Below are 22,148 nucleotides of genomic sequence, written 5' to 3' on the forward strand. Positions count from 1 at the left end.
TTGGCCCCTCAAACTTTGGCCTTTACATTTTTGGCCCTTTTTACTTAGCCCCTGAACTTTTCAATATTGGATTTAAGACCCTCAAGTCCTAAAATATCAATTTGACCCCTGAAAATTCTGAAAAACATCGTTTTTACCTCTCTGACAATTTCAGAAAACTACACTTAAGCCCGAATCTTCATTTTGGCCCTAAACCTCTTCGTTTCTTCCTGAAACTATTGAAGGGTTATTCCTTATGAAAACCGAAGCCCCCTCAAGCTTCCGTTGACTTCCCGGAGATCGTCTATAACAATTCAATATTACAGCCTAATTGGCAGCTGCATTTTAGCTATATCAAAAATTGTTCCTGATTTTATTTTTTCGTTGCCATAAATCATGCCTCAAAATACTCATCACAACCATATCATTTTTCTTTGGCATCTCGACTTCAAGGAACTCCTTGTAGTTGATTCGGTCAATTTTTTTGGGCTATTTAGATACCAATCTTCCTTAAAATTTTGTTTTTCTAATAAAACGCTTATTTTTAAATAATCCAAATTTCTTGGATATTACACAACCAATAATTTCAATCGAGATAAAAGCTAGCTAGCTAGGAGCACTTGACAACAATGAATAAATACTATATATATACATATATATTATAATTATATTATTATTTCTTTTCCATTCTAGCTAAACTGATTTTTCATACTTTCATCATGTTGTTTATGTATATGATAATTTTTTATTTATTAATTGATTAAAAAATAAAAAGAAGAGTTAATATATATTTTCTTAAATTTTTTTTATACATTTTCTAAAATTTTGAGACGTCTAAATTTATTAATATGTTTGTTAGGATATCTAATTAATATTGGGGCTAAAAATTTATGACAAAATATTATAATAAAATATTTTTGTCACTACATGTCTTTTATTTTTTTATTATGACAAAATATTTTGATTTTTTTTATCACCAAATTATCATTTTTTATGCCTAATATGATGTATTTTTATGAAAAATTAAATTTAATAAAATTATTTTTGTCGCAAAAAATTGAATTTCTTATGATGTACATATTTTTATCATATTTTTTTTTATAATACTATGTTGTGACAAACTATTTTTGTTTTAAAAATTATTACTTATTGTGACTAAAAAAATTTGTAATTACATCTTATATTTATTAAATATTGTAACAAAATTTTGTAATTACATATCATATTATGCTCCTCCATCTGTGATCGACATTGCACGACCCTTACTAAAGGTTGTACCTTCAGTGACAACCATATGGAGTCATCACTAATGCTCTCCTATCCATGATCGACGTTGAGCTACCCTCACTAAAGGTTGCACATTCAGTGATGACCATATGGGGTCGACACTAATGCTCCCTCATTTGTGACCAACGTTGCATATTTAGTGACGATTATATGGGGTCGAAACTAATGCTTTCCCAATGTGTGACTGACGTTGCACGACCCTTACTAAAGGTTGCACATTCAATGACGACCACATGGGGTTGTCACTATTGTGCCTCCATCTGTGACCAATGTTGTGCGACCCTCACTAAAGGTTACATATTCAGTGACGACCACATATAGTCGTCACTATTGGTTGTCATATGTGATGGATTCTATGTGACTATCACTAAAGATTGGAATCTATCTTTCCATCATTATTGCCCCTTATCTATGATGGATTCTTCTTTCGTCCTTGCATTGCTTCGCATTATAGTTCACTCTATAGAGATTGTTGAACTTCATAGACGAACTCTTGTCAAGCTATGGCGACGAGCGGGTCATCGTGTTGACAACGAGCAACAAGGACGTTAAGCTTGATCCAGCTCAGTTACGACCTGACCTAATATATGGACATGCACATTCACATCACATGCCTTACCATAATTGCACCATTGAAGGATTCAAGCTGCTGGCCTCCAATTATTTGGGCAAAAACATGCATGGCTGTCGCCATTGTCTCTTTGACTAGATTGAAGAGGTCATTGCCACTGCAAATATTGTCATGTTGGCAGAAGTCGTCGAGGAACTCATGAAGAGCTAGCAGAGAAGCCAATGTGATATCTTGGAGGACTTGTTCGTTTCCTCGAGTACATAAAATTAAAAGGGTTGAGATCAATGACAATAAGAATGAAGAAAAGAAGAAACGAGCCAAGAGGCAAAAAATTAATGGCTCCACAAACTATGATGAGTTAGATCATTAATGTTGGCTGGCGACTACTCATTAGTTTAATACCAATTGATAATTTCAGCTGAGATAAAGTTAGCTAGCTAGGAGCACTTGACAACAATGAATAAATACTATATATATATTATAATTATATGGGTACTTTAATTATTAATTATATGAGTTCTCCTATTAACTTTTTAATAATGTTTTCTTTCTAAACAATAAGTATACTACTTTGTTAAATACAAAAGGTTGTATTAGCTAATCATGTGTATGATTTTTTAATAAATTGCCAGCCTAGCAAACAACTTTTTTTTTTTTTTTTTTTTTGGGGTAAGGATCAATGAAACATTCTGATCACAACATTCACGCAATGAGACGTGGCAGAGCAACCGAGGTTGGTTCTAGTACTTCAAAATCTTATTGCCCAAGAAAGGTCACGCTCAACTACACTCGGTATGAATTGTCCACCCTGCACTCGTCCAATCAATCTCCACTTAGAAAATCGCCACGTCCAATTGAGACCCAATAGAGAAAAAATGACTACATCTCCCAATGACACCTGCGATTCAGGAGTTGAGATCCCCTGTCCCCTCCAATTAAGTCAAGTCACCTCATCAAATTAATTCACAATAATTTGATGCTGGTCCTATGGGAGTGGACGTATATTAAACCGCCATCCAGCGTAGCCGTCTTCTGTTTTGCTTGCCGATGACGTTTAGAATTTTTTTTTTCTTTTCTTTTATTTAATATGACGTTTAAAAAATTAAAACAAATTGTATATACGATCGCTATTCGTTACAAATTGCATAAATAATATAAAAAGACCGCCCGCTCACTACTGTTACAGCCACCGAGTTTCAGACAATGTTTTCCGCCACAGGCATGCCGTCGGCGGCGTCGGCGGTGTTCTCCGCCTACGCCTCCTTCGCCGGCACCATGATGCTGGTCCGCTCCATGGCCAACGATCTCGTCCCGGCACAAGTCCGGTCCTACATCCAGTCAACCCTTCGGTACCTCTTCACGCCGCTGTCAAACAAACTCACCGTCGTGGTGGACGAGCACTGCGGCCTCACGCGCAACCAGGTCTATGACGCCTCCGAGGTCTACCTCCGCACCAAGATCAACCCCAACACCGAGCGCTTCAAAGTCGGCAAAACTTCTCGCCAGAGGCGCCTCAGAGTCAGCCTCGAGAAGGGCGAGGAAATCGTCGACCGATTCGAGAACTTACAGCTCCAATGGCGCTTCGTCTCGATCGAGCCGGAGAATCGCCACTCTGGCGAGAAGCGCTTCTTCGAGCTGAGCTTCAACAAGAAGTTCAAGGACCGGGTTTTGAACAACTACTTGCCTTTCGTTCTGGACAAAGCCAAGGATATCAAGGACAGCGAGAAGGTGGTGAAGCTTTATACTAGAGACTGTATCTTCAACGACGACGAAGGCGGCCGCTGCGGCGTTTGGGGTTCGATCAATCTCGAACATCCTGCGACGTTCGGCACGCTGGCGATGGAGCCGGAGATGAAGAAGGCCATAATTGAGGACTTGGACAGGTTCGTGAGGAGAAAGGATTTCTACAAGAAGGTCGGCAAGGCTTGGAAAAGGGGTTACTTGTTGTACGGTCCTCCGGGCACTGGTAAATCGAGCTTGATCGCGGCTATGGCGAATTATCTTAAATTTGATATCTACGATTTGGAGCTCACGAGTTTGTACTCGAATTCGGAGCTCCGGAGGATACTGGTTTCCACCACCAATCGCTCGATTATCGTGATCGAAGATATAGATTGTAGCGTGGAGGTGCATGGTCGGGAAATAGCGGGTGATGTGACGGGAGCTTCCAGCACAAAGGTGCCATTTCGTTTTCATGAATCAGTTCAATTTGGTTTATTTCTGACAAAATTCTAACCCAAACTTGGGATTTTCAAATATTAGAATAAGATCAAATTCTAATAGTTATGCGTTTCTACAGTTGACGCTTTCGGGTCTGCTGAACTTCATCGATGGGCTATGGTCGAGTTGTGGGGATGAGCGGATCATCGTGTTCACCACGAACCACAAGCATCGAATCGACCCGGCTCTGCTGCGGCCGGGTCGGATGGATATGCACATTCACATGTCTTACTGCACATTTCAGGGCTTCAAGCTCCTGGCCTGGAATTACCTCGGCGTCCACGGCAACCACAAGCTTGTCCCAGAGATTGAAGGCCTAATAGAGAACGTAAATGTCACCCCTGCCGAAGTTGCAGAGGAGCTCATGAAGAGCGAGGATACTGACATGGCTCTCGGAGGGCTAGTGAATTTTCTCAAGCGCAAGAAGATGGCAGCCGAGGAGATCAATGAAGAAAAATGCGGCAATAATGGAGTGGAAGAATCATCGTCAGCGGAAGGAGAGGGGGCGAAGAGGTTGAAAATTGACAACATTAACATCAGGAGGAAGTCGGTGAGAAACATTGGAAGAAGTCTTTCTAGAGGAGGCATGTTGCCTAGGCTGCCACGCTGAAGATCTTGAGTGGCTTCTGTGTAATTATCAATAAATGGGTTTTCTTCACAATGTTAGCGTCTGGAACTGTAGAATTAAAGCTGTGATCTTTTACCCAAGACCAAGAAGATCAAGCCCTGAGAAAGAGGAGGGGGATTTGTTATGTTGCTCACAAGGGTGCATGGGTCATTGGATCCCCATCTCTCATGAGTCCCACCCCCCTTTCCTCACGACAGATAAATTATTATTATGTTCTTCCATAGGAATAATATATTAACCATACGAATAACTTATTAACGATAAATTTTTATTATATATATATATATGTTGTCCTATACAAGTAACATATTAACTCTCATTTTTCACACCGGCAAACTTTATATAACATTCTCGTCATAATGGATGGCTCGCAGCTTCTCTGCTTAGCCTAAAAAGTTTACTTCTGGGGGTTCACAGTATCATAATAATAATACATATTTGCAATCTGTAGGCCCCACAGAGACATAATGTCACGGTAGATGGCTTGCGGCATTAATAACAAAGAATGTGGATTTAGAAAATGGTTGTCGATCACACAAAATAAATACTAACTCGAAGAAAATAAAAAATGACTTATTTCTGGTTTTACCCCTTACTTAACAAAAATAAATAAATATGTTGTGAACATTTTTTATGCTACGAAAATTTTAGGCACCAATACTCCCCCATTCATCTGAATCATATATTAATTGCATGCTTTCTTGTTAATACCATAATTAAGGCTTCTATATTATACTTTTCATTTGTTCTGACATGGTGCCACTCTTTGGAGCACATGACGCCCCTTTATTTTAATATATCACACTATCTTTTGCTTATTTTACATTATGTTATGGGTCACTGGATGTAATTCCCTTTGGGCTCTGACCATATACCAGGCAGGCAGCTCCATGTGGGCTAAAATCATACATCACTTAAACAAAGCCAAGTGTCTGCTTTTCTAAATCTAAATCTGGAAGAGGAGTCGACCTACTTGTAATATCTGAGGAGGAGGATCATAAAGCAGCGGATCTAATAAGTATTCATACGTGAGCAATAACTAGGGGACAACTTGAGGAGTTCCAAATCTCTCTCTTTCTTCGTGCGCATCCAATGGCTTTTCTGATTGATCGATGGCCAAACATCGCCTCCATTCCTTAGCTTCACTTGTCATGTGCCACAATCCGTCCGTACCAACCTAATTGCTGTACTTTCACCGTTGGATTGGCTTTGTTGGCCCCTTCTAAAATCTACCCACATTTTTGTTAATACAAAGAGCAAATTTTACCCTCAATTTTTTTTTTTTTTTTGTGGTGGGGTGGGAGCTTAAAGTAATTTCTCCATAAAGCAGTGACAGTATTGCGTGAAAAATAAAACAAAATTCTCTCTAAGAAGAATCATGCACTTCAAACGTGAGTACATATTTAATATAAACACATCGCTTCTATGTCATTAATTTATGTTAATAAAATAAAAATACTAAAATTGATCCAATTAGTTCTTAAACTTTTAAAATTAGCTATGACATTTACTCATTTACTAAAGGTATTAAGTAAATTGTTTGAAGCTTTTAAATCTTTAGCCCAAAACTTTTATTTTTTGCCAAACTATCTTGGTCATTTCAAAAAAATTTAAAGATTAATATGACGAAAAATAAAGTTTAAGAGGTGTTAAAACCAAAAACTCAAAGATATTCAAAAGGTGTACGAAACAACTTAATATTTTAATGACTAATTGGGTAAATTTTAAAATTTAGAAGATGTTTGAGACAAATATCGAAAGTTTGTAGGATGTATGATCATTTTAGTCTAAAATAATTTTATAAAATTCCCTTTAAATATTTTATTTAAAAAGCAAAAAATTGTTATATGAATAAGATTTTAAACTCATCACCGATCACATCTAACATAAAATTAGTTTGAAACTAATTATACTATTACAATCAAACTTATCTTTACATAAATACTATCTAAAAAACATAAATTTCAATTATGGAGGACATTTTTAACTTGACGTGCATAACACAACCACATCCCCTAGAGTTCATAATGACATATAGCTAGGTTTGTGGCATGTATGAGACCTTAGTTCTTTCTTCTTCTTTTTTTTTTTTTCTCAAAAGCCTATATGTTTAAGAAATATTATATTTTGTTTGATTTATTCAATTCAATTCATTATCTTATTTATTGGGTTAGGCATGATGTGACTAATAATTTTGTTTAATATTCACAAAGTCAAATAATACTCAAGTGCTATACATTGGTCTAATAATATTACATTAAATTTTCATAACAAATATTATTAGTCCATTCATCTTTAAACTTGAATCATCGTAATAAAAAATTACATCAATTTAAGTTTTCAATGCTTAAACTTGAATCTCTAAAATCACCAACATTGCCTTGAATCTCTGAAGTCACCAACATTGCCACATACCACTAATAGCAAAATAGCTTGTGTATATAATAAATTAAAAATTACATGCATTCCACGATGGTCTGGAAGCATAAACATTATAAATGGTACTCTATGCATGCCCATGGGACTGCTCTTCCAAACTCATGTCATATATTAAATTTTGATTTGACTAGTTAAATATTAAAAAATTAAATAATAAAGTAGATTTAAGGTTATCCATACTTTGTCCCCCCTCCGTGCATACACTGGATTGGCATGCAGGGGGGGGGGGGTGGGTTGGGGAGGGGGCCACGCCCGGGCCCACACCCCCTCTGATTTTGTTCGCGTCGGGGGCAAGTTGTTGCCCGACGCAGACAATGTAATAATCCGATGAAAAATCAAGAGATCCGACTTTTCAGTTAATATAAATGAATAAACGTTAATTAACAGCATAAAAGAATCACAACACTTTTGTCAAGATTTCTGTCCCGCGTCCATGGTTTGGGTTACCGGTGATTATGATGAAACGCAGCCCAGCCCAATAAGAGATTGCAGCGGTTCAAAGTTCAAATCCGCGGGATCTGATTCTGGTGCGTACTGCGTTCTCCGGACAAGCGATTCGCGATCTCACTGAAATCCGAATCTCCAGGTAAGGACTACGATGTTTCTCAAAACAATCTCTTTCCTTCCCATTAGGCTTGTGTTTTTGATGCGCCTCTTCAGAAACGACTGATGATAGGGACCTGGTCGGAGATTTCATGGACGAAGGGAAGAAAAAATGTGGTAGTTTGGGGCTATTTAGCTACTCTTACCGTACAATTATTCAATTTGTTTGTGATGATTGGAGATTTCATGTTCAGATGCGAGTTTCCTTTGCTGTTCGCTTTATTATTTTTTGAGATGAATTCTCCTCAATCGAAAAGAATTTGGATGTAAATCAATCGCAAAAGTATGCAGCTGATGCCCTGGTTTTCCGTTTGTTGGCCTAGGGTTTTGGGAATATTAAGGCGCTGACGTCTTTCCCTATTTTAGTGGCATGAAGTTTGCTGCAGACCTTCAGATTACCTGAGATTTGAGATATTGTATTTGCTGTACATTGTTTCTTTGGTGGTGTTATTATTATTCTATTTGTTGGCAATTACACTCACTGTTGGGATTTATTAAAAGATCAAACAGATGGCCCTATTCAAGGTCCCATTGTGATATTCTTGAATACACACTATAAATTAGCTCCATCATCAAGTTATACATATAATGAACATGGTCATTCCCTCGCTTTTGTGATGTATATTTTAGTAGGTTATTGCTGATTCCTTTTTAATACTAAATCAATAGTAGTGCCCATCTTTTATTTCTAATTCTCTGTATTAACGTTTTATCAGAGAAACATAGCGACATGGATCCAAATTCTGTTAAATCAACCCTATCTAATTTAGCATTGGGAAATGTTATGGCAGCAGCAGCTCGTGACTACCAAAAAGTGGGTTCTTGGTTATCTCTCTCAATGGTTATGTTATCATCTTTGTTCTTTTTTTGTTTTTAATTATATTGCCTATTCAATTTAATTCGAATCAATCCATGTTTGATATTTTTAGTTTGTCCATTGTCATTCATTTGTTGTTAGTTTGTTTATTGAGTTCAGTCTGTCTCTGAGCCTTCAAACTTGGGATGATGAGAGATGAAATCATCTAGGTTGGAGTTCTTTAAGTCTATTTCATCTTGGATCTAATCACTTTAACCTACAGCCATCTCAAAGGAACATGGAAAAAGAAAAAGAAAAAAAAAAAGAACTAATGATAGTCTGATACAAGAGGGCTCTGATAGATTATTGAAGATAATCTATTTGGGTTTACTGAATTTTGAGAGAATTACAACTGAAAAAGAGAAACAAATGAAACGAAAGTGGACTTTCGAGAGGTCCACACTCTCCCGAATTCCTTACTACTCAAAAGATGCCTTCCCCCCTCTACTATCTTTCCTACTTAATTGTTATTCCAGTCATCCCCCTCTAACCAATTCTATTATCCGCACATGCCACCAGCTTGCTCTACCCATAATACCCTTTACCTACTTTTGTCGCTTCCTCCCTTACTCGTATCACTATTCTGCCCCTTCTTATTCCGTTGTTGGTAACGGAATTGTATGGGTCTTCTATCAATACCTCCCCCCATAGAACTCACCTTGTCCTCAAGGTGGAAATAAGGGAATTGTTGCTGGAGCATGTCATTGGGTTCCCAAGTGGCTTCCAAAGGTGGCAGCCATTTCCATTGAATGAGTACGTCCAAGCCTCTGAGGTTCCTACCCGTTCCCGGTCTTACACCAAGGACTGCCTCCGGTTCTACTAACATCTCTAGTTCTTCACTGAGTTGGCTAGGGATATCGGTTTGGGTGGTGGATATACCGTTGGCCTTGCGTAATTGGGATACACGAAATATGGGATGTATGCTGCAAGTCGCAGGCAAGGACAGCTTGTAAGCGACTTGCCCAACCTTCTTCTCCACAGTGAATGGGCCATAAAATCGAGGTGCAAGCTTCTCATGAGAGCGGGCTGCCAGCGACTTGCGACGATAGGGCTTGATCTTCAAGTAAACCGTGTCTCCCACTTCGAACTGAACATCCCGTCTTTTCGCATCCGCCCCTAACTTCATTTGAGCTTGAGCTCGCAGTAATTGAGCCTTCAGCTCTTCCAACATCTGATCCCTTGCAACCAGTTGTTGCTCCACTGCCGATACTGGGGTAGAACCCCTTTCGAACCTCAATAACCCCGGTGGCTCCTGTCCATAAACTACCTGAAAGGGAGTAAGTTTGGAAGCCGTGTGGTACGAAGTGTTGTACCATAACTCTGCCCATGGGAGCCAGCTGAACCAACCCTTTGGTTTTCTTGATGCAAAGCATCGGAGGTAGGTTTCTAGTGTCCGATTTAGTACTTCCGACTGCCCATCCGATTGGGGGTGGTACACTGTACTTCTACATAGCTTTGTGCCCTGGAGGCGAAATAATTCTTCCCAAAAATGGCTCATGAAAACCTTCTCCTTGTCAGACACAATAGAGCGAGGCACCCCGTTTAGGCGTATCACTTCCTTCACAAAAATCGCAACTACACTTCCAGCTGTAAAAGGGTGTCTCAATCCTATGAAATGTCCATATTTGCTCAATCTATCCACCATAACCAATATCGTGTCCATATTTCTGGATCTAGGCAACCCTTCAATAAAATCCATAGCTATGTCTTCCCAAACCTGACCCGGAATAGGGAGTGGCTGCAAAAGGACTCCCGGTGATAAGGCTTGGTATTTGTGCTGCTGGCAGATGGCACATTGGTTCACATAGCTATGGATATCCTTCTTCATTCCAGCTCAGTACACATTCATTGCTATCCTCTTGTATGTCTTCAAGAATCCAGAATGTCCCCCCACACTCCCATTGTGCCCCTCTTGGTGCAATATAGGAATCAAAGTCGATCCCTTAGGCAAGTATAATCTGTCCTTGAATAAGAGCTGATTGTTGGCCCACTGATAGTCGGGTTTGGCCAAAGGATCACGCTGTATTTCTTGGATCAATTTCTGCACTTCCCCATTTGCCTCCACTTCCTTAGCGCTGTTCAAGTTGAATAACTTTAGGAGCTGTTATTGCAAAAAGATCAGCTAAGTGATTGATCCTAGAGAGGGCATCTGCTGCCTTGTTCTCCCACTCGGGCCGATATTGGATGTCAAACTGATAGCCCATCAGTTTCAGCATCCATTTTTGGTGTTCGGGGCTCACCAATCTTTCCTCCATTAGAAACTTCAAGCTCCTCTGATCGGTGCGTATGATAAACTTCCGGCCCAATAAATAATGCCTTCATTTTTGGACAACGAACACTATTGCCATCAATTCCCGCTCATACACCGACTTGTTGCAGCTGTTTGGATTAAGGGCATGGCTGTAAAAGGCGATGGGGCGATGCTCTTGTATTAAAACAACCCCTAAACCTAACCCGGGCGCATCCGTTTCCACCACAAACTGTTTAGTGAAATCGGGTAATGCCAGCACTGGTAAGGAGGTCATAGCTTCCTTCAATTTCTAGAAAGCCTTTTTAGCTGTTTCATCCCAACCGAACCCGTTCTTTCGTAGTTTTTCCGTGAAAGGCCAAGCCAACTTTCCATAATCCTTCACAAACTGTCTATAGTACCCCGTCAGCCCTAAAAAACCCCGTAATTCCTTTATCGACCCCGACCTTGGCCACTCAAGCATGGTCTTAACTTTGGACTGATCAGCAGCTACCCCTTCGTGTGAGATGACATGGCCCAACTACTCTACTTCTTGCTGTCCAAACTGGCATTTTTTTCTGTTTGCGTAGAGTTCATTTTCAGCCAACACCTGCAACACCTCCTTCAAATGATGCTCATGTGCCTCCAAGTCTCTGCTAAATACCAAAATATCATAAAAAAAAACCAACACAGACCTTCTCAACTGACCTTTGAAGACCTCATTCATGAGGGACTAAAATGTTGCTAGTGCATTGGTCAGCCCGAAGGGCATGACTAGAAACTCGTAGTGTCCCTCGTGAGTACAGAATGCCGTCTTAGGCACATCTTCTTCCTTAACTCTAATCTGATGGTATCTAGCTTTCAAGTCCAGCTTTGAAAACACCGTGGCCCCGTGTAGTTCATCTAACAGCTCGTCAATTACCGGAATAGGAAATTTATCCGGCACCGTTACCTTATTCAAGGCTCGGTAATCTACACAAAATCTCCATCCCCCGTCCTTCTTTTTTACCAACAAAACAGGGCTGGAAAAGGGACTCGTACTAGGTCTAATAATCCCTGCAGCAAGCATCTCTCGTACTAACCTTTCAATTTCATTTTTCTGAACATAGGGGTAGCGATAGGGCCTTATGCTTACCGAGGCAGCTTCTGGCTGTAAGTTGATAGCATGTTCTCGTGTCCTTCTTGGTGGCAGCCCATCTGGATCATTAAATACTTCACTGAACTCGGCCAACACCTGCTGGATACCCCCTTGTGTGACAGCCTTAAACTCCCCACAATCTGCCAACAAACACCCTAATTCGATGAGCACACCCTCCTCGCTGTCCTTTAGTGCTTTCATCATGGCTTTTAATGTGACAAGGGTTTTGCTTAAACTCGGATCCCCTTGTAATGTAACCATCATTCCTCCTGCCTTGAATCTCATAGTTAAGGATTTCCAATCAACTTGTACCTTGCCCAAGGTTGCCAACCATTTCGTTCCTAGGATGACATCCGAGCTGCCCAGCTCCAAGGGAAGAAAGTCCTCAATTATCTCTAAGTTTTGAAGGGAAAGAAGTACTCCCTTATAGATTCCGGCGCCTTGCACAACTGATCAGCATATTTTGCACCCTTATTTGCTTGTCTAAGCTTAGCATTTAATTATTCAATGAACATGATTGCTACTCATTTTGGGTTTAATATTGTCAATATAGGTACACATTACATGCAAAGCGGACATAGAGCAAAAAGAGTGATTTTGGTGTATGATGGGAGTTGAAATAAAGCTTAGAGGCATAGTCGGGTATCAATTCAAAAGAGAGCAAAAGAGTATCGAGAGCAAAAAGTGGAAGATGATAAAGCAAAAGGCCAAAGAAGAAGGCTAGCGGGCTTATAGTGGAATGCATACCGCTGTAGGACCGCTGTAAGTTTTAGTTTATGGAGCTCACGGTCTTACAGCGGAATGCATACCACTGTAGGACCGCTTTAGGAATTGCTATCTGGAGTTCACGGGTCTGCAGCAATAAGAATACTGCGGTAGGATTGCGGTAGCGTTCTGAACTTCAATTCAAAGCTCGATTTCGACCCATCTCCGTCCAAATGAATGGAAAACGAGAGTTTTCACTATGCACAACTTTAATAACCTAAAAACCACTATATAAAGACTTATTCTTGAGGGTTTTAGGAGCTTGAAGGAGAAGGAGAAGACGACAAGTCTAGAAAGAAGAGGGAGATTTTCTTGAAAATCTTTGGTTTTAGTTGTATTTTTCTATTCTTTCTTCCCTCCAACATCATGAACTCCGTTTTTATTATCCTTTCATTGGTTGAAACTATGTTAGGCTAAGTACTTTGTGGCTAGGGTGATTGATGAAACCTAGTTCAATGATGGTTTAATTAAAAGTATTTGGGTTTTATTATATTCTTGTCTTTCAAGTTGATCGTTTGTTATGCACTAATTCCGTTTTGATGCTTGGCCGCCATTAGAACGTGTTTGTGATTTATATTGCTTTCGAGAGATTCAATATAGATTAGCATTTGGTAATAAACGACATAAGGTTCAATAATAGGTAGAGTTACCGTTTTGCCTTGTGAAATCTTATTTTGATGATCATTGTGGATAAATGCATGTTTGTATATTTGTAGATTAATTAGAGATAATTAATCTCATATGTAAGCATAGATTCGATTGACCATCGAGAGAGGCTTTTGATTAACTTAGGATCATCGATTTTCAGCTCAAAGCTAGAATTATAAAACTCGATCACTGAAAGATTAAACCAATTAAAGAACTACGGTTGCATGAACCCTAATGCATTAGATTTCTACATTCGAAAATCTAAAGTATTATTTTGTGTTTTTCATTTGGTAAGTTAGTTTTAATTAATATAAAACTTCAATTGAGTATTCTTTTAATTATGTGTGGCATATTAAAGTTAATAGTGGTTAAAGTAGGAATCAAAAGCTAATCCTCGTGGGAACGATACTTTATTCATCATTATATTACTTGTTACAATTCCGTTCACTTGCGGGAAAGAATACGCGAACAACAGCAATCCCCGTTCCCATGATCACTCCGTAGTCGGCTGTCTCTGACCTTGGCAATCCCAACGTTTGTACCAACTCAGCTGCAATGAAGTTATGAGTAGCCCCGCTATCTATAAGTACCACGACCTCTTGGTCAGCAATCTGCCCTCGCAACTTCATGGTTTGGGGTGGGGTAAGCCCCACCACCGAATTCATGGACAATTCTATCACCTCCCCCTTAGCCTCCTGCACCTCCCATTCACCACCTCCTTCCATCTCTTCTTCTTTCCCCAGCTCTTCCTTCTCTTCGTCGTAAATCACCATGACTTGTAACTCCCTGTTTTTGCTGCGATGCCCAATAGAATACTTCTTGTCACATCTAAAGCATAGCCCCTTCTCCCGTTTGGCCTTCAAGTCTGCCTCACTAAGTTTCTTGAAAGGCAGGTTACTCCCTTTACTTGTAACCAGACTCCGGAGCAGCCCAACAACATGAGTTGTTGCTGATTTTGGCGCAGCTAATGGGCCACCCGTACCCACTGAACGATGGTGGTTCGGAAATGGATTGAAGTGATTCGGTCTTCTGTACTGACCACTTCCTACAGAACCTCCTCTAACGACCATGTTTCTCTCCTCAATTCACTGGGCCACTTCCATTAATTGATCCAACCCATTCAGCCTTAGCATTCTCAATTCCGCCCTGATTTCCGGCTTCAACCCGTTAATGAATTGGCCCTCCAGCATGCCTTCAAGAGGGGAAGCTAGCGTCTCGAAGCACAGGCGGTACTCTTTAACGGAGTCCCACTACCTAAGGGCAAGGAATCTCTCCTCCAAAGTCCCCTCATGCATGGACCTAAATCGACTCCTTAGCATCACCTTCAGCTCGTCCCAACTCCACACCTGACACCGTCTCTATTCCCATTGAAACCAAGTGAGCGCTAGTCCATCAAAACAAAGGGCTGTTGATTCCAACTTCTCCAGCTCCGTCAACTAGTTGACGATGAAATACCTTTCAGCACTGAAAATCCAATCATCATCTGGATCCTCTCCCTCGAAGATCGGCATTTCCAAGTGCCTCCCCTTGTAATCGAACCTTCCTGCCCCTTCGACCCCATCATCCCCTTCGCCAATTCTCATACCCACTTCCGGCATTCTCTCCATGAACGAAAAGGAACTCGGCAACAGCTCTGTCCCATCCTGCTTTCCTTTTCTCCCTCGCTCCTGCTCATCTCATTGTGCCATCAGGAGAGTGAACTGATCCATCATTGTTGCCATATTTTTTTCTATTCCGCTCACCTTTTGCATTTCCGATTTCAGCGAGTTTAGCCCACTGAACAACCCATCTATTCGCCCTTCCAAGTCTCCGACTCGCTCAGTAAGGTTCACCATTGGAATCGATTTTGCTACTCTGATACCAAATATGAAGATAATCTATCTGGGTTTACTAAATTTGGAGAAAATTGCAACTGAAAAAGAGAAACAAATGAAACGAAAGTGGACTTTCGAGAGGTCCACACTCTCCCGAATTCCTTACTACTCAAAAGATGCCTTCCCCCCTCTACTATCTTTCCTACTTAACTGTTATTCCAGCCATCCCCCTCTAACCGATTCTGTTATCCGCACATGCCACCAGCTTGCTCTACCCATAATACCCTTTACCCACTTTTGTCGCTTCCTCCCTTACTCGTATCACTATTCTGCCCCTGGTTATTCCGTCGTTGGTAACGGAATTGTATGGGTCTTCTATCAGGCTCTTGGAGTACACTGATTTCTTTTAAAGTAGCTACCTTACAGGCTTACCTAATATTATTGGATATTCCTCAGAAGTTAAAAGGATTGCATGTTCAATGTAGTGATACGGTTTTGTTCTTTATATAAAGCAAAAAAAAAAAAAAAAAAATCTAAAAAAAATAACAATATACTAATAAATTGTTATGCGGCTACTAGTTTGGCAAATCGTTATTGCTTCTTATGGTTCCATTTACTGATCCTATAGGAACTGTTAGCTCAAGAAAAGGCACAGGCTTCTGTATCAATTAATCAGGAGGTTGATCTTGATGAATTGATGGATGTAAGTTGAATTTTGCATCTTCAAACATTTTCACTTATCTATGTGTATCCAAATTGCTTTACTAGGTTTGGGTCATATTAGGATCCTGAGCTGGAAAAATTGCACGCTGAAAGGATTGCCACTCTTAAGGTTAGGATTTTTCACTCTTTTTTCATATGATAAGTTAGATATTATTAGTCTTACTAATTTCACCTTCATTCGGTTTGTTATTTAAGTTTGGAAACATGGCTGAGTTGGAAAATTTTGATTGTTTGATTTACTTGACTAGAAAGAAGCTGAAAAGAGACAAACATTGTAGAACCGAGGACATGGAGAGTACAGAGAGATTACTGAAGGGGATTTCTTAGGTGAAGTCACTGCGAGTGAAAAAGTAATATGTCACTTCTACCATTGAGAATTCTATCAGTGCAAGTAATTTCTTCACACTTTCACCTTGCTTTCTCATAAGCACATGCACACACACATCTGGGTTTACCTTTGACTGGGATCCCTACCCTTGAACCTTCTTCTTTGATAGGGATTTTTTTCTATTTGGATTTTAAAATAAGATTTAGTTATTCTGTTTTGATTTATAATAGTTGTTTGTATGATAGAATTTGATTTGATTTAGGGGTTAGATGCAGTTAGTTATATTTGATTTTAGATATTATAATCATATTTTGATAAGTTTTTATCTTTTAGATGGGTTATCTTTTAATTGCCTATAAATAGGCCACATATTGTAACCTTTTATTCAGCTTTGGATGATTGAATTATATGGTTTCCCCTTCTTGAGTCTCTCTCTCTCTCTCTCTCTAGGCCTTTCTCTCCTTCTTGGCTTCTTCTTCTTAATCAATTCTGTCTTCAACTTTTTGTGATTCCTTCTTGCCCTGCATCATTCTTCTTACTAGTTCATTCAGTTTGAGCATAGTTGGTGTTTCCATCTTATAAATTATTAAATCATAACATCTGTAGATATCTCACAATTATGTTTTAATTCTTTTGAATATTATTCCAGTTAACCAAGTAACTGCAGGGCTTGAGGGTTTTAATAGACATGTTTCTCACACTTACCTATTAGGATTGTTATAGCCTGTAATCCGTTAAATTTGTAGGCCAAAGCTAATTTGCATCACTATTCTTGTGATATTTGTTAAGATACTAATGTCATCTGCTGCATAAATGGGCTAGGAAGATGTCAAAACAAATTTTCAAGCAAAGTTGTACTCATATTTGCTAAGCTGTTAACAGTCTTACTGATTTCATCTTGTGAAGTATGGAATCAGTGTGTTGGGTTTTTGCATTGTGTCTTTTCCATTGGCAAAAGGTGGTTAATGATCTGTGAAAATTTTGGATAACTACACCCTTCCCCTTCAGGCATGCAGAAGAACATAAATTAACAACAAAAACAGGAAGGAATTAACCATCCAGAAAGAATAACCTGGATTCATTAAGGTTATTGTTGCAGTTGTGCAACTTAATATTCGGCAATTTTATTTATGATGTGGATGTTGACCCCATCTTGGGAGAGACATATTTGCAAACTCTATGTGATGAAATTTCTCCTCCCACCACTTCCCCCTTCTGTTTGCACATTGCTCAAGGTTATTGTAATCAAACATATTAATCTATGGTGATGTTATTAATTCAACTCAACTCAGCCCTCTTCCCTAGAATTTGGGTTTGCTGTGAGAATTATATTTTAATTGTTCTTTTATGTCAAAAAAAGAAATTTATGCTAAATGGTGAAAATATCTAGATGACAAAATATTGCTAACTTATAACTATGTTAACCATTTTGTTTGTACGAATCTCAGACATTTTATTCTATCATATATGGTTTTAAGGGTCAAAGTTTGGAGTTCTTATGAAGCATAAAATCCACATTGCTGATGTCTGATTGACAGATCATGCAAACGGGATTTCAGCAAAGATTCCATTTTCAATATTATAGAAAGATCTCCACTTATGTGCTGAGGCTACGTCTTTCTCATGATCACACCTGAGACCTTAGCAAATCATTAGAATGCATGGCTCATTCTGTAAGCAATTCATGCAGATATGTGATGTGACATATTATGAGTTTCATGCCACCATGTTGATGGATCTTTTGTAGGATAATGGACAAGCATTTGAAACCCCTTGCACGAAAGGATATTGATACCAAGTTCATCAAGTTAGATGCAGAGGTCAGTTTTCATAGGCATTTACGTTCATTTGCTCTCATAGGTAGTACGATCTTCATTTTTTGGTTCCATTCATTTGTGTAACCTTTGAAATTCAATGCAATTTAAAAATCTTACATTTTAAATGAAATACAGAATGTGCCTTTCTTTGTTGCCAAACTTGCAATCCAAACTTTGCCTTGCGTCATATCGTTCAGGTAAGTCCACCTGCATTGTGTTTCACATTGTCTTTTCTTTCTGTAAATGAGAAATTTCATTCAACAGAAATAGGAAGAATTGACACAGAACAAGCTGGGGCATACCCCAAGCAAACACACAAACGAAAAAAACACAAAGCTAACACAACAAAAGGAAGCTAATACATCAAAAACTACAATGTAGACAAACAAACAAGCTAATTAACCTGCAGACTCAGCCTGCTTCTTCTTCTTCTGTCGATCTCTTTTGCGTTGGGACTTGGATTTTGTGGGGGGGGGGGGGGGGGGGGCATCCATGGAATGCAAGCTGGAGATTTCGTCAGAGTTGAACATTGTTGCAACCTGGTTAAGCTGGAACTCCCACCCAACTTTTGTTCGCTGCTTGATGGTAACACCCTATATGCCCTAAGGGTTGGTCATGCTTGGTCAAGAGTACAAGGGAAGATGACCACCTTAGGGCGTTTGGTACAAGAGAAATTTTAAGATTCCTGATAATGTTAGGTTGGGAATCTGTATTCACATGTTTGGTACAACTTTTTTGTAAAAAGAATCTTGGGAAATAAGATTCCCGGGAATAATTTTTAAGCAAGTTTTCCACAAAAAGATTCCATAGAGGGGGTTGGGAATCCAAGTTTCCCATGGACTTGGGAATGTTTTTAACAAATAAAAAGACTAAAACACCCCTTACCAAGTTTTCCACAAAAAGATTTCCATAGAGGGGGTTGGGAATCCAAGTTTCCCATGGACTTGGGAATGTTTTTAACAAATAAAAAGACTAAAACACCCCTTACCTTTTTATAAGACCATACAAACATATTATATATATTATAATATATTTATATTATTTATTATAAAATATTATACATATTAAAGTAGATATTCATACAAACACATATATTATGTATATATTATATATATATATATACACATGCATATATATACATAATGTGTAAAAAAATAACATTTTTTTATTTTCTAAAGATATTGTGGGTCTCAATATTTTATATAGTAGAAGAAATTTATCATTTTTAAATAAAAAATTAAATAAGGGTAATTTTGGAAAAAGAACATGAATTTCCAATAATGTTATATTTAAACCAAATATAGGAATGTAAGATTCTCAGAAAAGAATACTCAACATTCCTGAGAATGTTTAAATCTAACCAAATATAGAATTGCATAAATCTTGGGAATTAAATATTTCCAAGAGCATTCCCGAGAATTATGAATCCCAAGAATTTAAAAACTTCTCCCGTACCAAACGCCCCCTAAATGACACATGTTCATTTCGATGGCATTGTTGATGTAACATAAGAAAAGGGGACAAAAAAAGGAATATATCCAATTTAACATTTAGCACAAATGTAAAAGAACATTAAAATTTAGTGATCAATAAATTATCTATATAATAGATATCGCCATCCAAAAAAATTGTTACAATTTTAAAGGATTAATCATACAGTACTCATAAAAAAGCACAGCAACAATGACAACATCACCAATCTTAATCTTATTAGGCAGGGTTGACTACACAAATTCTATATGTCTAGTCATCATTATCTATGGACAATTGGCCGTATCCTCTGTTAAGGCCATTATTTCTAGGTCATGTTTAAGGGTATCTCACCAATTTTTCTCTCATTTTTTTTGCTACAAACTATTTCACATATGTGCTTTATCGGGCTTTCTCTCACATGTTCAAACTATCTTAATAGTGTCTTCCTCATCTTATGTAATATCTGTCAAAAAAACACAAAAGAAAAGGAAAAAAAGGAGAACAAGGACTAGAAACTTTCAATTTTAAAGTAGTCTCTAGTTTAATGCCACGTAATTGATGTGTCACTACTTATAACACCGGATGTGCCATGAAGCTTGTTTGACAGGTTTTCCTTTTGGCATGTTAGACAAATACACATATCAGATATAGATGTGGAACCTATTCCCAACTGCCCCATCCATTATATCTTATTGCAAATTAAGGGTTTCCTTGATGGAAGCTGAGAGTTATATTCTGATTAATAACATATCTGTTGCTTGTGAATGGATGAGCAGCAGCTCCTATTCATGATACATCAGAAAACCTGATAAGTGTATTTTCATTTTCAATTTGTTTGTTAGATACATTTCTTATTGGTCTATCTAGAAATATCGAACTTAATGTCTAATTTTTTGTGCAGGTTGGGTAGTTAGGTTTAATTGTTCATATGGCTTATTTCACATGCAATGTGCCTTTTTTAAGTTTTTGGTTTGAGCTAATGTGTCACAATCTGAGATGTGCATTGTGGTGTGGTACTCTATTCTTAAGCTTTGAAAAGATTTTCCAGAAACGCCAAATTTGCAATCTTCTCTGTCAGGAATGGAGTTGCAGCAGATAGGCTGATTGGGTTTCAGGACTTGGGAGGAAAAGATGATTTCACCACAAAAACCCTTGAGGCTCTACTAATAAGAAGAGGTAAGACCAAGCTCGGATGACTACCACTACATTTGGTAGGATAAGTCCCTAAACCTTATCATTTTACAGGTATTATTGGTGAGGGTAAAGGGGATGAAGAAGATGAGGAAGAGGATTATAGTGAAAACAAGCGCAGGACCGTAAGATCATCCCCTGTGAATTTTGGTTCTGATTCTGACTACTGAAGAAGAAGAAAAGATAACTTTTATCTATTACATGTTAGTTGCCTTAGAAATTTGTACTCACTTGAGTTGTACCATATTTGGCCATGTGTCACCCTGTAGACTTCTTCAATTTCTTCTTATAAAGAGAAGAAATTTGGAGTTTCACTCTTTGGTGAAAATTCGCCTTACCTCCAGCTTTAGGACACTAGGAACCAAAATTAAAACACCTAGGCCTTCTTTTGCCCGCCCCTATGTAGCTGGCTTTGCTAGAATGGATGAGAAGAAATAGTGGAATAAAATAAAATAGAAATTCTATATACAGGCCTACTCCATATAGACAGATGGGGTAAATCACACTGGCATTGAAGATTTCGTTTTCAGCGTTACTAGGAGAGAGCAAGTAAAGCTAGTATTACACGAAACTTGCTGCTGCTTTGCTTCCTTGTTTTTGTACATTTCCATCATTTTCTCCGTGTTCTTTTGGAATTGTGTTGGGAGTATTGGTTGAGGCAGTAACTGCTGGATACTGTAATATCGATGGAATTTGTCCTGGGAATTCAATCCTTTCGTACCGATTTGCAAAAACCAAATGGTGTATAAGAAATAATGCTGAAAACGATTCATCATTATTATTAATTAAGAAAGATAGTTGCTTCCTGTATATAAACCTTTGTGGTCTGGTTTCATCCTAACACATAACTTTTGATTGTTTGAGCAAAATTTACGGGTTTAATAAATACATGTGATATTAAATTTATTGTTTTTGTCAGTGTTCTAAAAGATGCTAGGCGCTAGTCAGGCGTCAAGCTGGAGCCTAGCGCCTAGGCGGGGCCTAGGAAAATTGTTATTTTTTTTATTTTGTTTTTTAAATTTTATGATGTAATTTGATGTTATTTTCAATTAAATCAAAGTTAAAAAGCATTAATAATGCAACATAAATAAAAAATACAACAATAATGGAATGACAAGTGAAATATAGAATTAAGCATGAGAAAATAAATTGTTGTAGATTAGTTCTAGCTTCAATAAGATAAAAGCAACAATAATGCAACATATCATTGGACTTTCTTTTAAAAATCGAAGTTGCATCAGACGATGCTCCCGTACTTCGAGTCCCATCTGACATTTTTAATTTAATTGAAGAAACTTGCAGTAGAAATTTATATATAACGAATAATCTCACTTAATATTCAAAATAACAATAACATATCATGATTTATGGCTGTAAAATAATCAAATGATTCAAATTAAGATAATAAAATAATAAAATAATTTATGTTTTATAATATAAT

The 22,148-nt window shown here is 38.2% G+C and overlaps 1 protein-coding gene and 1 pseudogene across 1 annotated transcript; both read left to right on the forward strand.

The window, feature by feature from the left end:
- The first annotated feature begins 2,981 nt into the window (after positions 1–2,981).
- Positions 2,982–4,960, forward strand: LOC127804083 (AAA-ATPase At2g18193-like). The gene is made up of 2 exons (XM_052340810.1): positions 2,982–4,015; positions 4,137–4,960. The coding sequence occupies exons 1-2, from the start codon at positions 3,041–3,043 to the stop codon at positions 4,665–4,667; spliced, it is 1,506 nt and encodes a 501-aa protein (XP_052196770.1). The 5' UTR covers positions 2,982–3,040; the 3' UTR covers positions 4,668–4,960.
- Positions 4,961–7,390: 2,430 nt separating this feature from the next.
- On the forward strand, positions 7,391–21,446 carry LOC127803846 (thioredoxin domain-containing protein PLP3A-like; annotated as a pseudogene).
- The last annotated feature ends 702 nt before the right edge of the window (positions 21,447–22,148 follow it).

Source organism: Diospyros lotus, chromosome 6 (genome assembly GCF_014633365.1).
Source record: "Diospyros lotus cultivar Yz01 chromosome 6, ASM1463336v1, whole genome shotgun sequence".
Classification (NCBI taxonomy): domain Eukaryota; kingdom Viridiplantae; phylum Streptophyta; class Magnoliopsida; order Ericales; family Ebenaceae; genus Diospyros; species Diospyros lotus.